Raw genomic sequence first — 13,396 nt, forward strand, 5'->3', positions numbered from 1 at the left:
CAAGGAAGTGGAATAAATGCACAGAGGAATATTAGCTCCATTATTCATCATAAGATCAAGGATGAGAATCCTCATGAAGAAAATCATTTTAGATGAATTTCTTTAAAAAGACCAAAAGAAGAATATTTTGGATTTAACGTTTCAAATTATGCTAGCTCCTGCAAAGAAAGACTAAGAAAATGGGGAAAGGGCTCTGTCTCAGTTTTCCTCATGGAGGAAGCCCATAAAGCTCAGGTTCTGTAGCTGGAAAGGGTATCTGCATCATGAAACAGCTTTGAAAGCCTGCAGTTTGCACCAGGTACAGATCCTTCTCCTCAGAGAATAGGGAACATGGGTGGAGCTGAGAGGCACTGCCTGGGGGAGCCATTGCAAGTGCCAGATGTTTGTTCAATAATATAAAACCTCAGTGTTATATGTGAAAATCCCAAACTACATTACTTGTGACATTTAAAGGAAAAATCTGGGGTAAAGTAGAAAAAGTAGTATATTTTTAATGAGACACCAAATGTTTTTTCCTTTCACAAAAAAAAAACACCTGTAAACACAATAAATCATCTATGCTTCTTTCAAGAGAAAGAGAAGCAAAGTGATTTCTGAACTTAAAAAGTCATTTTCTTCCTACTTCTTTCCACAATGGACTGACAGAATTTTATATACTCCATAAGAAGGATTTGAATTTGCCAAAGAAAAACATACTTCTAAAAATTTATAGAGATGAGGAGAAAGTATAAAAAAATTTTCTACTCCTGAAGGTAAAGAATAATTCTAATTCACTGTCCTTTAATGGACTATCACAAAAGTGCAATATTTGAATAAATTCTCCATTATGAATAAATTCCATGCCATTCAGAAAAAGCTCTTTAGATATTCATGGAAAATACCTCAAACTTCAAGTGCCCATTTTTCCTACCACAATTATTCAAAAAAGATACTATGTGTGAAATATACATTTTTGTTTTTACCTTGTACATATTTTTTAAAAGCTCTATGTTGTCTTAACATATTTATTTATAACTGTTCAGATTATCCTTGCATTCATTTAATGGTTTTACATTTTTACACTTGAGCTTTTCTAAAAGGTAAACATCTGATTCTAACCTCAGAGCCCTGCTGTACATTTTCTCTTTTCATATAGATTTTCTTACACTAATAGGTGCTGCCAGTGACGACTGGGACAAAGCCCTAAGCACAGGCCAAACACATCAAAGCCCAGATTCATCTTTTTGACACTTAGGCCCCAGAGGCAACATAAGATCAGCCAAAAAAATTCCCATTTTTTCACTATTCTAATTTTTCTCTTTCTGTATTCAAACAGGAGGCCAAGAAAGACCAGTTATGAAACCATAGAAAATACATAGTGCGTACCTCTCCACGCCAATGCTTAAAGGCAGACAAGCATTAGCGTGAATGATTAGTTTATTGGCCACCGATACGTGAAACACTTTCAAGCCAGTCATATGGACAGCTTAGGGAAAACAAAGAGTGAAGAACTAAAGCAAATTATGTGCAAATGAGTTACTGTACTATATTCTATATGACTTTAATAAAATTTGGGGCTTAAAAGTAGAGGAAATACAGTAATTCATTTATATCCAGACCTGGACTTAAAACTACCAGACAATTTAGTTCACAAAATTACAATGATGTGTTGTATATTTTCTAAACACAGATCACAGAAAAATAAATCGATGTTAAATGCTCCCTTCCTTTTAGGTACCCACACATTAAGGAGACAAATGGTAAAAATCAGGGCTGAAGCACTAGTAATAATTCACATTCATTGAGCACAGTCTAGGGGTCAGACTACATTCTAAGTTGATACTTGCCAACACACATCACCATACTTTTCACAGCACCATGCAGGCATTCTATTTTATCCGCATTTTGCAGTGGGGAGCGAGGCCTGTGAGCATCAGTAACCTACTCAAGTACACACAGATCGGAAGTGCTGGAGTAAGAGTTCAAGCCCACGTACTTGGACTCAACAGCCTGGCTTCTCAACACTGCTGCAGCCAACCACCAAGCAGGGTTTGTTTTAGGGAATTACATCTTCAAAAAATAAGTGCACAACACATGGGATTATGTCTGTGTCCTGATAGTCCAGGATGCATCACAGACTATCTCTTCATCCCTTCACTCACTCACGAAGGATGTATTGTGCCCTAATTTTCTAAATACCACGAAGTTTTGAACCAAACACATGAAGACTCCGGTCCTTTAACCCTCTGAGTCTAGCAGGGGGGTTCAGACAATAAACAATAAATAATACATAGAAGTAGAGTAAGATGACAAAACCCAAACCAAAAACAGAGAAGGAACAGGAGTGTGGGGGGGTGGGTGAAGGTAAGAAAGGGTGGTTAGAAAAGGGCTGAGAAAGTGACTTTAAACAAAGACCTGTGGGAGATGAGAGGGGAAAGCCTCTGTACTTCTTATTAGTATAATAAATTTCCTTATTTTAACTGCTCGTTGCAGCCAAAAGCTTACCAATTAATACCTCACCTACCTATAGATTTGTCATGAAGATTAAAAGGGAAAATGGGTTGTTTCCATGTCTTAGCTATTGTGAATAGTGCTGTAACTGGGTCACCATGTTGTACAGTAGAAAAAAAAAAAAGGAAAATGGGAACAATGCCCTCAGTGCCTGGTTCCCAGAGAGAACTCAATGAAAGCTACCTGTTACTACTACTGCTATTGTTTAAATAAAGTCATGAAATCGAACAGATGAAGCATCTCCAGTCCACTCACATTGGGTGTCCATGATATTTTGACACGACATTCCGTCAGCTAGATGCCTAAAAAATAACTGATTCTGGAATCCATATATTAAGCACTACAATTTAGGTTTAAAGTATAAGAGCATCATTCACAACCACCTTCCATGATCTGTCAAGAAGCTGGGTTGTTGACGACGTCAAAAAACCCATCAAAATAGACGCAGGAAGCCAGATGCCCAGATGTGAGCTGGGGGCCACAGTAGCAGGTGGGAGGGGCAGCCTGCTTGTTCACAGACTTTACCATCTGGCAGTTTTGTGTCTATTTTTCGGCAGCAAGGAAAGTGTTTATTTCTATGAACAGATGATTTTCGATAGCTCTGGGCTTTTAAAAGGTCAGCAGTGATAAAAGGCTTAGGAAGAGCGCTTCATTTTTTTTTTTTTGCTACTATTATGAATTTCTATATAAAAATGTTGATATACAGAAGACAATCAAGCAACGCATGGAAAATATGTATTCTAGGTCCAAAAGCAGCTTATTCCAGCAAGATTTCCTCAGCTCTCTCCCTAATGATTTAAACATCCATTTCATTCACTTCTACAGAAGTGCATTCACAGGAGGAGCGAGTGTAAAGAACAGTAGCCTTTCAAGCAAGAGGCCACTTCCCTTTCTTACCTGGACATCATCTGATCTTTTTTACACATGGGAGGGAAAGGATCCTGCTGTTAAGCTAAATTCCCTTTCTTTAGAAAAGAACCACTCTGGTTGTATTTGCTTACTAGATTCTTCATTTTTCAACCCTAAAACTACTTAAAAAAAAAAAAAACAACCCTAAAAATCTTTGGTCCAAGCAGCCAGATGTAATATATTATTGTGTCAGGGTACTTCAATGTCCTACTTGGCCACATCATTTTCAAAAATATTTTCTCTTTGGTGATAGACACCAAGTTCTAACTCCATGCCACAAAACCACTAACCACCTTGGAGTGTTGTCAGCAATGGTTTTAGACTTTCTTTCTACACTGTTCGTAGAAAATATACCTAAAAGTCTGAAAACAAAACCACGCTTGCTCCCAGTTGTTTTCATTTCTCTGATTTGGCAAAGTTTGTGCTTACTATATCTTCTGTTTCCCAACGAACTAGAAATTAGCCTAAGAGTTTGAACCCAACTTCTTTTCATCTTTCTGCTATCACTGTTCTCAGTAAACTTCAAGAAGCTAGACATCCTTACCACCTGCATCTGTTGTGTCCTTCCTTCCAAAGGAATGAGTTAGCAAGAAGTGGTTTCTAGAAGATACTTAAATAGGTTATAGGATGAGAGTATCCATAGCTGCTCAACAATAGCACTTGATTCTTTGAATGCTTTGGGATTCAGAGCTCAGGCAAGACATCATAAGATGCCCCCTTCCAATCCTACAGTTATCAAGTTTTAAATCAATATGAGAGCAGAAGCTTCTGATTACATACTTCGCCCTGGGGAATTATTATTATTTTTAGGGCCGCACCTATGGCATACGGAGGTTCCCAGGCTAGGGGCTGAATTGGAGCTGTAGCCACCAGCCTATCCCACAGCAATGCCAGATCCGAGCCGTGTCTGAGACCTACACCACAGTTCATGGCAACGCCGGATCCTTAACCCACTGAGCAAGGCCAGGGACTAAACCTGGGTCCTCATGGATACCCAACCTAGCTGGGTTCATGAAACACTGAGCCACGATGGGAACTCCCTGGGGCATTATTCTGAGAAGTGAGAAATAAAGAACATGCAGGGGCAAACACAGAGGAGTAGAATACAGAATTGAACTTAAAGGTTTTTTTTTTTTTCCCTCCTGATGTAAAATAGGTAATTTTAGGAATATCTGATTTTTAAAAACAGACTTTAAAGATCACTTTAGGTTCACGATGAAATTTCACACAAAGTTCCCCTATTTCCCTTGTTCTCGCAACGCCCTCCCTCCTCCCCTAGCATTCCCCACTGTCAACATCCCCACCAGAGCCCGCGTTTGTTACAAGTGATGAGCCTACACTGACACATCATCATCAACCAAAGCTCCTACTTCACATCAGGTTTCACCCTTGGTGTTATACTCTGATTTTTTATTCCTATCTGGACAAAAGAACTCATATTGGCAATTGAAAAACGCCTTCAGCAGACAATCTCATGTCCTCTTGTCTGTTTATTGACAGGCTATTATAACTTAGCCAGTGGATGACCAGTTGGAAAAAGAAAGGCACTTAATTTGGCTGCGTTACTCCGACACAATTTTAGTATTACTTTTATTATCCCACATTCTAGGGACAGAATGGCCAATTCTGACCACACTGGTTAGTATTGTACCAGTTTCCATTCTTTGCTTGAGCCTTTGAGCCCCAATACTCTGCTCTTTTTTATGGACTTGATCACTTTCTAGCGTATCATGCAGTTTACTTACTAGTTTATTGCCTCCAAGAAAGTGGGACTCTTTTTTTGTTGTTGTTCACTGACATAGCCCCAGTTCTAAGAAGAGTGACCAGGACATAGTAAACATGTAACAAATATTTGTCAAATGTATGATGAATGAGAATGTTTTCTAAGGGACAAGGCTTTAGGAAGTGATTTGGGCCATGGTTTGGAGGCCTAATTTCACCATGACTTAACCAGGTTTGGTAAGCCATGGATGCTCCCTCTGTGTGGCTGGGCTCCTCCAAGGACCCTGTCAAACCACTGTGGTCATTCTATTGTGTGAACAGACCAGTGGGGTCTACAGATGTCCAAGGTCCCCCAACTCCATTTGTCATAGAAATTCTCAGTTGACCTGGACACCCAGCTGGGAGAGCACAGCTGTTCCTGGCCAAGAGCAGCCTGCCCAGGGCCACGTCAATGGAGTGATGCCAAGGCACAGGCCAGGAGCCATTGCCCCACGGGGACAGACATGGTGATACTTAGGATTCTGACTGTCACAAGTTTCCCTGTTCTTCTCACTCACTCACATTCTGCTGCTGCTGAAGAAACCAAACCCTGAGTCAGTTTACAAATAGGATAATACATATGTTACCTATGAATTAAAATTCCACAATTTAAAAAATGGGGGGAAATAAAGGAATCAAAGAATTGTGATTTAAAAAAAAAAACAAAACAAAAAAACAAATGAATAAGATACCTTGGGACAGAAAACAAGGAGCTTAATGAAAGAAGTCAAAAGTTTCCTTTGCTTTCCTATGCAAGATAAAAACTCTGAATGGAGAATGCAAAGGAGGTGGCAGGAGAAGATGAACTGCAGTTATGAGAAGAAAAGAAAGAATTACAGAGGCGGAAGGAAATCAAAAGCGTTCTGCTTCACTGACTGTTCCTGACATCTGCATGTAGGACTTGAAGAAACACCTGTGTATTATATATTATATATGGCATGGCATACCCCATCCTTATTTATATCCATTAAGTATAACTATATTATTTAAATACAAAAGCATAATTTTAAATATGCACTTATCCCTGCATCCCCACCTGGAATGCAGACTCCATGTAGATAAGAACAGTGTGTGTTTTGCCCTGGGAACAGTAAGGGTGCCTGGCAGAAGACAGACACTCTAACTGCTGAGTGAATGAATAATTAGCTGCCCGCCCCCCACTTCCCTCTCCACTCAAACTTCAAATGGCACTGTTGCTCTTTATTGCCTGTGGGAAAAGCAAGGTGTTTCTCCATCCTCTTCCACCCATGCGCTTCCAGAACACCACACACATAAGGAACAGGAGGGAGTCAGTGGTGCTGTTTTTATTTCCAAAGAATCGGCCATGCTACTTGATACCTGGGACAGTTGCTGTTGACAGCGCTTGCCTCCTCGCTGTGGTTCAATAACTGTGAACAGATGCTGACAACTCTCCAAGCCACAGGCAATCGGGAAAGGGCCCTCCATCCCTCAGCTGGGTGGGGTTCCTTTAGCCCTGCTTAAAGCAGGGTGCGCCAGCCCTCATGTCCACATGGCTTCAGCTGCTTTAATTAGAAGTTCTTCCATACTTCATGGGCAGGCAAGAAATAAGAGTGCCAGCCACGTTTCAATGTTAATTCAAGTCCTGTGCACATCAGCTCCATAGCTATATCCCAACCACATGAGTTGGCCTCACGCTACACCATAGCCAGGGGTAGAATCAGGGCATACTGCTACTGTCACCAGTTTCAGACCAAGTCCGACAAAAGACATTTTGGACCAGTTTCATATATTAGATAAGCCCACAAAAATGAAAGTCTTTCAAAGCTTATTCTAGAAAGAGATTAACATGCCCAATAATTAGGGCACTTTTTAGTTATACTGCCATACATCAGCACAATATTCTATATTACCTACTTTATTACTTTTGGAAAATTGACCAGATTCTAGAGTAAAAAATATGGAGCAAGTATCAAAGATATACTAAAGTATAGTAATTTACAAAGCGCTAGAAGTTTTCTGAAAACACATTCTAAAATTCAAGTCACTGCCAAGTCAATGCCTCACAAAATTAGAACTGCAACTAAATTAGGTTACGTAACTCTGGAATTGCAGAAATCAGTCTGCAAGAGACCCAGAATTAAAGAAAAATTACAGAGTACAAAAAGACAAAATAACTGTGAATGTTTACACTGGTATATTCTTCTGGAACCGTAACTTTGGTGAACACTTGAGATGACTTAATATGTTTCTGAATATAGTTTTTGCATGGCAGTTGTCACTCAGACCATTTCTCAGCAAAGGAAGCCCTTACCATCTATGTTTTAGGGCTAGCTGAAGAAGCAAGCCTACATCTTTCTAGAAGGCAGGGAAATGTCGATTTCTTCAGTGATTCGGATGGGCTAGTCCCTTATCCCCACAACCAGGAATCCTGTGATAGCTCCATAACGTATGAATTCAGGTTGTGTCTGAATTCAGTGCTCTAAACAAAAAATTAATTTGAAACTCAAACCACTGAAACGTGGAGTACCCCTCTCATGGCCACCTTCTTTATGATGTTTTTCTCCATCTCTCCACTTTTGATCGCTTTCAAACCCCTCAAAATCTGTGTGCTTCAGCCCCACCCTGCACTATCGCTCTCTCACTTGAAGCCAAATCTGGCATCAGTGCTTTGTCTGCTCAGCAGGAGAGCAATTTCAACCATCTCCTGCTTTTTATAAGATCCGTTTATTCTTCCCAATATAATAATTAGTTTCAGATGAACCTGGTTGCCATTCTTCGGCTCAATTCCACTGTGGAAAGAGTAAGGAGAAACACACAGAGAGCAAAAATTTGGGTCCTATCATAGGCCCAGAACAGAACCTTCACAATTTACTTCTTTAAAACCTAGCTGGGTTTTGATAACCTAGATTCTCAAAGGGATGGATTAAAATTATGATGCTGGGACTCTTCTCAGTTTACTTGTAGAAAGGTTCAGAGGGATTATTCCTCAACTTTCCAAACTATGATAAGCCATCAGGAAGATAAATCTTATGAACATAACCAGGGCCATATCCTTGCAAACATACCGAGGTTGCCAATAGGAAGGTGACGGTGTTATCTTAATGTCTTACAACTTAATTAGCTTTTAGGACATAATAAATACTGATAGGTAAGAAAATATACCAGCTTAGAGCTAAGGATATTAGAGGAATAACTCTGGGAAATCTCTGCTGACCATGGTACAGAGAAACATCAAGCAAGACATTTTTGTGAACAGAATGATGGAGATGACCTCCACGAAGCGTAATCAAAACCGGCCGAGTCTCGAGTTACATCAGAGAGGCTGCCCCACTTTCACCTGAGATCATCACCTCCTGCACATTCTGACTCCTTAATTCAGTACCAGCAGCAGAATCGCCTGTGCGTATTTTTGCCATCAGAACGGCGGGTTATCCTGTGTGCGCATGCCAGCCGTCCCTGAGCTGTGATCTCAGGTAGAGGTCACCTGGGTGCACACATACTCTAAGACCTTACATCATGAGGGTCTCTGTGTCCGAGCGCTTTTGCCTGTTTACATAGAAAGAGATCTCCCCTGCTTTGTGCTATAATAATTAGAGGACGTCTTATGGTTTGTCTTACCTTCACACGTGCGTCCATCCGCAGAGATGGAGAAGCCCTGTTCGCAGACACAGTGAAAAGAACCATCTGTGTTTAGACACTCTCCATGAGGACCACAGAGCCCGGGCTGTTCACACTCATTAATATCTGGAATCAAAAAGAGTGCCACATACATGAAGAGAAATTGCTTTGGTTTTCCTAATGGTAACCAGACACACAGGACACAAAATCTGTTGCAAAAGGGTCGGATGCCTATTTGGTGGCACAACTATATGGTTTGTGCCCACACCAGACCACAGGACAAGTTGGATTGTCAGGGGAGAGAAACTGTTTAGGTTGAAACATTACAAAGAGCCAGTGTTCCTCCATTTTCAACCTAAAAAAAAACCCCGCAATTTCATAGGTTCAACCCAAAGGTCCCCCTCCCCTTTTAGACGTGTTGGAGGCTTGAGGGTCTTTAATCAAATAAATAAACATTCCATGCAACATTCGTCAGTAAGAAGACTGTGTTCTTCTCCATCCGCTAACCACCATGCAAACAACTCTCTTGTGGCCTGTGTACATTATCTCATATCCAGGAATATCCACCCCCAGGATGGGAAACGCTTAAGGGTAAGGCTGGACATGCCTAAAAGTGTTTGCCTCAAAGGAGGCACTTCACACACGTATGAATATACAAATGAAATAGACTCCACTCCGTATTTCATTGAAAATGGACACAAGAAATAAAGTACAAGAAAAAGAAGGCCTTTTATACAAGGGAGGTCTTAATTTTAACACGGCTTTGTGGTGATGAAATTAGTGAATGAGAGTCAAGCGCTCAGGGCAGTACCCAGCACAACCAAGAGTCAAAACATGGTAGTGATTATTACTAAGACTCATGAACCAACCATGTGGTGGTTGTGTGGACCGCCTCACACTCTGGATGGAGCTTCCCAGAGCCAGGGTGACGAGGCGCCCTAAACACTGAAAATGCACCAAGTGTCTAGTACAAGTGTGATGTTCTTCCAAACCTATCCTACTTATGCTAAGAGTGCCCAAGGTGGAAAACATAAGGAATCACAGAGAACAGCTCACCCTTCACACTGGTGCTGACACATGCACCTGCCTAGGTGCCCTGCATTGTAACGGGTGTTTTCCTCACCTGCGTCCCTTGCGACATGGATTACTTCTTAAGAACTGCATGTTTTAAATGAGACCCCAGCTCCTCTACAGCAAGGGAACACTGTATTATGAATATCTGTCCACCAGAAAATTCCACAGCTGTGTTCATTCTCTACTAACTGAACAGTGATTGATTAAGGTTCTCTGAGTTCAGTTCTCTGGGGTCATAAAAAGCGTCACAGGTCCTTGGCACCATCTAGGCAGTAGATCATTTTGCCATCTCTCTGATGTCTCCTAGGCTTTCCCCTTTATCTCTTACTAAAGAAGTCCTCAACACATCCTCTTAGAAGTCCATCTTTAATTCAATGAAAAACTTTTACTGAAGGCTTCCTATGAGAAGGCTGAATAGAACAGGGTCCTCACCATTATGAAGCTCCTATTGGCTCCTGAGGCAGGAACCAATAGGAAATGGTTATAAAGCTTAATGGAAACATGGAAAAGGTACAGATGATGTGACCTTCCCAGTGACCTCTAGAACATGCTTAGCTATCAACCTGGCCATTCTCCCCATCCACAGTGTCAGCCCTTTCCCAGTACCCAGGATCCCCTGGGACTCTTCTTTTTGCCCTGCTGATCTTATTGTGCAACAGAAATTCTGGCAATATCACTGATTTAGCCATTTCTATATTAAGCCTGAACTCCTTCCATCTGCCATGTATTTCAGATTAGCTGGCTTATCTGCTAGAGAACCAAACTAAGAAAACAAGCAGGACTTATTTTCTTAAAAAAATCTCCTGTTCATGTTATTGCCACTAATTTTAAAATATTTTCAAGGAAGAGCAATGAATCATTTTCTACTTTACTATTTCTCAATATGATTCCACTCTGAAAGTTTTCATTTCTTTTATAAAATTTCTGATCTCTTCTAGGTTTGCTCTCTCCTTGACAATATCTTCAGACTGGTAATCTTTTTTTTTTTTTAACTCTTCCTTTCACCCTTTAGTTCCATTCTTTCTTTCCCATCTGCTGCCTAGAGTTACCTCTACCTGGGCAACAAGGTGCCCTAAAGTTCTACTGACCTGGGGATCAGGCCCAAGGTCAATATCCGTCTAGCAGAGCCCTAGAGATAATCTGAGACCACCTCCTTATTTTACTTAGGCCTCAATGTAGCCCTTCAAAACCAGTCAGACTTTGCCAAGTCGCCTAGGAAATAATGGGCATAAAGTTCTTGCTTTAGGAGAAGTCACTGATTAACATAACTGTCTAAAAAGTTTGATGACAAGAACTGAAGACGAATTCCCAGACGTTTTTCCAGGAAATCACTAAGAAAGAACAACACGAATATCTGGAACCAGAGAAACATATGCATTCAATTTGGGTTGTACTTATTGAGGCATTTCTAAACTATGCTGCTAGCAACTCAACTGAAAGCCAGACTATATTTAAGCTGGGTTTCTTTCATGGGTCCGAGATTCCACAGAAATTCACAGTTTGGCATGTGAAAGTCAAAACGTGAAACTGAGTATGTTCTGAATCTCCAATGCATTCCGCCACATTCCTAAAGAGACTATTAACATGGAATTTCCTTGCTGTCTGTATATCATCATTCATTTTGCTGGGGGGGGGGGGTGAGAGTCTTATATTTCCAAATTGAAAATGCCTTCCAGAATATGGAACTATCTTCAGATTATTAGGTAAGATTTAAAATTTATGCCTATCGCACAATATTATTCAAATATATCCCAGGGTCATTCACACTGTCATCAATTATGTTTTCATTCTGAAAACAAACTCAGAAATCCATGCCCATGTACAGAATGTTGACATGATCATGGGATTAGAGAGAAGTAGGCTACTAACTTTGGGCAGAGCGAAGGATCACAAGCCTGCCTCCAGGAACACGGCAAAAAGAGATGATTCAAAATAAATAAATAAATAAAGGTGAGTGTACACAATATTATAAACAGCCTCTAAACAGAGAAGGTGGGTGATGGAACAGAGTCATTGCTAATATTCTTTAAATGGTACTAAATCCTGCTTCAGGAATAGTTCTTGTTCATTTGGATTTATTTTTCAAGCAGACATTTTAAGTTATCCTGGAAAACAGGATGCACAAATGTGACAGAGAACAAAGTTGATTTAACAATGCTTTGTAGCCAATAAAACAACGTATGTTCGGAGCAGCCACATTTGAATTCGCATCAAATCACAAACACAAGTTTAATATATTGAGAGAAGATAGCAGAAGGATTAAAGAAAAAGATGACTAAATTAGTCCCTTGTGATTTGACTCTAGAATGTATAAAATTTGCAATAGAAAATCATGGTCCATTTATATAAGACTTAGTTTTACCCCTATTTCATCAAAAAACTGGAAAGAGGAAACAAAAAATATTGCTCCTAAGCCTAAAGAGAAATAACTACAATTCAGATGGTTTCTGGGAGCACCTCTTGGCATTTTTATATAAATCAAGTTTTATTAAATCAAGATTTATTTATAAATCAGTATTTTATGGAAATACTGTCACATAAATTTACAATTCAACTTCTTCCTTCTCAACTGCATTAACTTCTGCACTGGAAATACCAAAAAATTTAAATTCACCTCATTGCATCGTGATGGCAATCAAATACATGACATCAAATGACGTACACACTGCAGTTTATTTAAATCTTGGGGTTAGTTAATGGAATTAATTTTAAAAGATCTCAAGGCAAAGGCCTGTGTCTTTTGTGTTTCAGGGACATACAGCTGAGTGTGGATAATGAGACATAGGGTATATTATTCCAGAACCACAACTTAGAGAGTAGATACCATCTTCCCTTTCAAGAATATTGTCATTTGGGACATGTGAGAGGAGATATAATTTATTACAACCCATAAGAAAAAAGTCACACAAAGTCCAGTAGCAATGGATAAATACAACTCCAATAATCTTTCAGGGATACTCTATAGAGTTCCATAATGGGCAGAGGAACAGTAAGAAAATGAAATTTATCCAAATGTTATTTATCAGAAATACGTAAGTATACATGTAAATGTGTGAGAAGAAAAGGCATGGATTTATTAAAACTAATAAATACAGGAAAACTTGTGGGGCAGCCAGGTAGAGTTAAAAATGCTGGAACAAATGATCTGATTTTTTAATCCCAGCATCAATAGTAACTCAATGTGTTACACTGGGGAAAAAAAAAATCACTGAATTTTTATTGTCTTCTTTCCTTTGGCTATCAATGTAACAGTAATTGGTGTGGCAATGTAGAGGGAATAGTGGGGAAAGATCTTGGGTTCAAATTTCGGTTCTACCGCTTATTAGTGAGGAGCCTTCTAATGAACTTCTCAGAGCTTCATTTACTCAGGCACGAAACAGATATAAGAAGTTTCCTTTTCAATTCTCTACAAATTAAATGAGGTGACATATTAATTAGCACACAGCAGGTTTTCACTTAAAGCTGCTGTTGTGATTGGTGCTGTATTCTTAGTAGCACCTTATATCCACTGTCCACTGCACTATACCCACAAGGAATATGTGATAAGATCCTTGGTGGATACTTGAGACCATGGATGGTACTG

General features: G+C 39.8%; 1 protein-coding gene across 12 annotated transcripts in view; it reads right to left on the minus strand.

Moving 5' to 3' along the window:
* The window catches only part of LTBP1 (latent transforming growth factor beta binding protein 1), a 420,392-nt gene that overhangs the window by 71,026 nt on the left and 335,970 nt on the right, over positions 1 to 13,396 (minus strand). For all 12 annotated transcript variants that reach the window (XM_047782305.1, XM_047782306.1, XM_047782304.1 and 9 more), the window contains one exon: positions 8,740 to 8,865. In XM_047782305.1, coding sequence (XP_047638261.1) covers positions 8,740 to 8,865 — 126 coding nt within the window. The remainder of the gene's footprint in view (positions 1 to 8,739; positions 8,866 to 13,396) is intronic.

The sequence above is a fragment of the Phacochoerus africanus genome, chromosome 5, assembly GCF_016906955.1.
Source record: "Phacochoerus africanus isolate WHEZ1 chromosome 5, ROS_Pafr_v1, whole genome shotgun sequence".
NCBI lineage: Eukaryota > Metazoa > Chordata > Mammalia > Artiodactyla > Suidae > Phacochoerus > Phacochoerus africanus.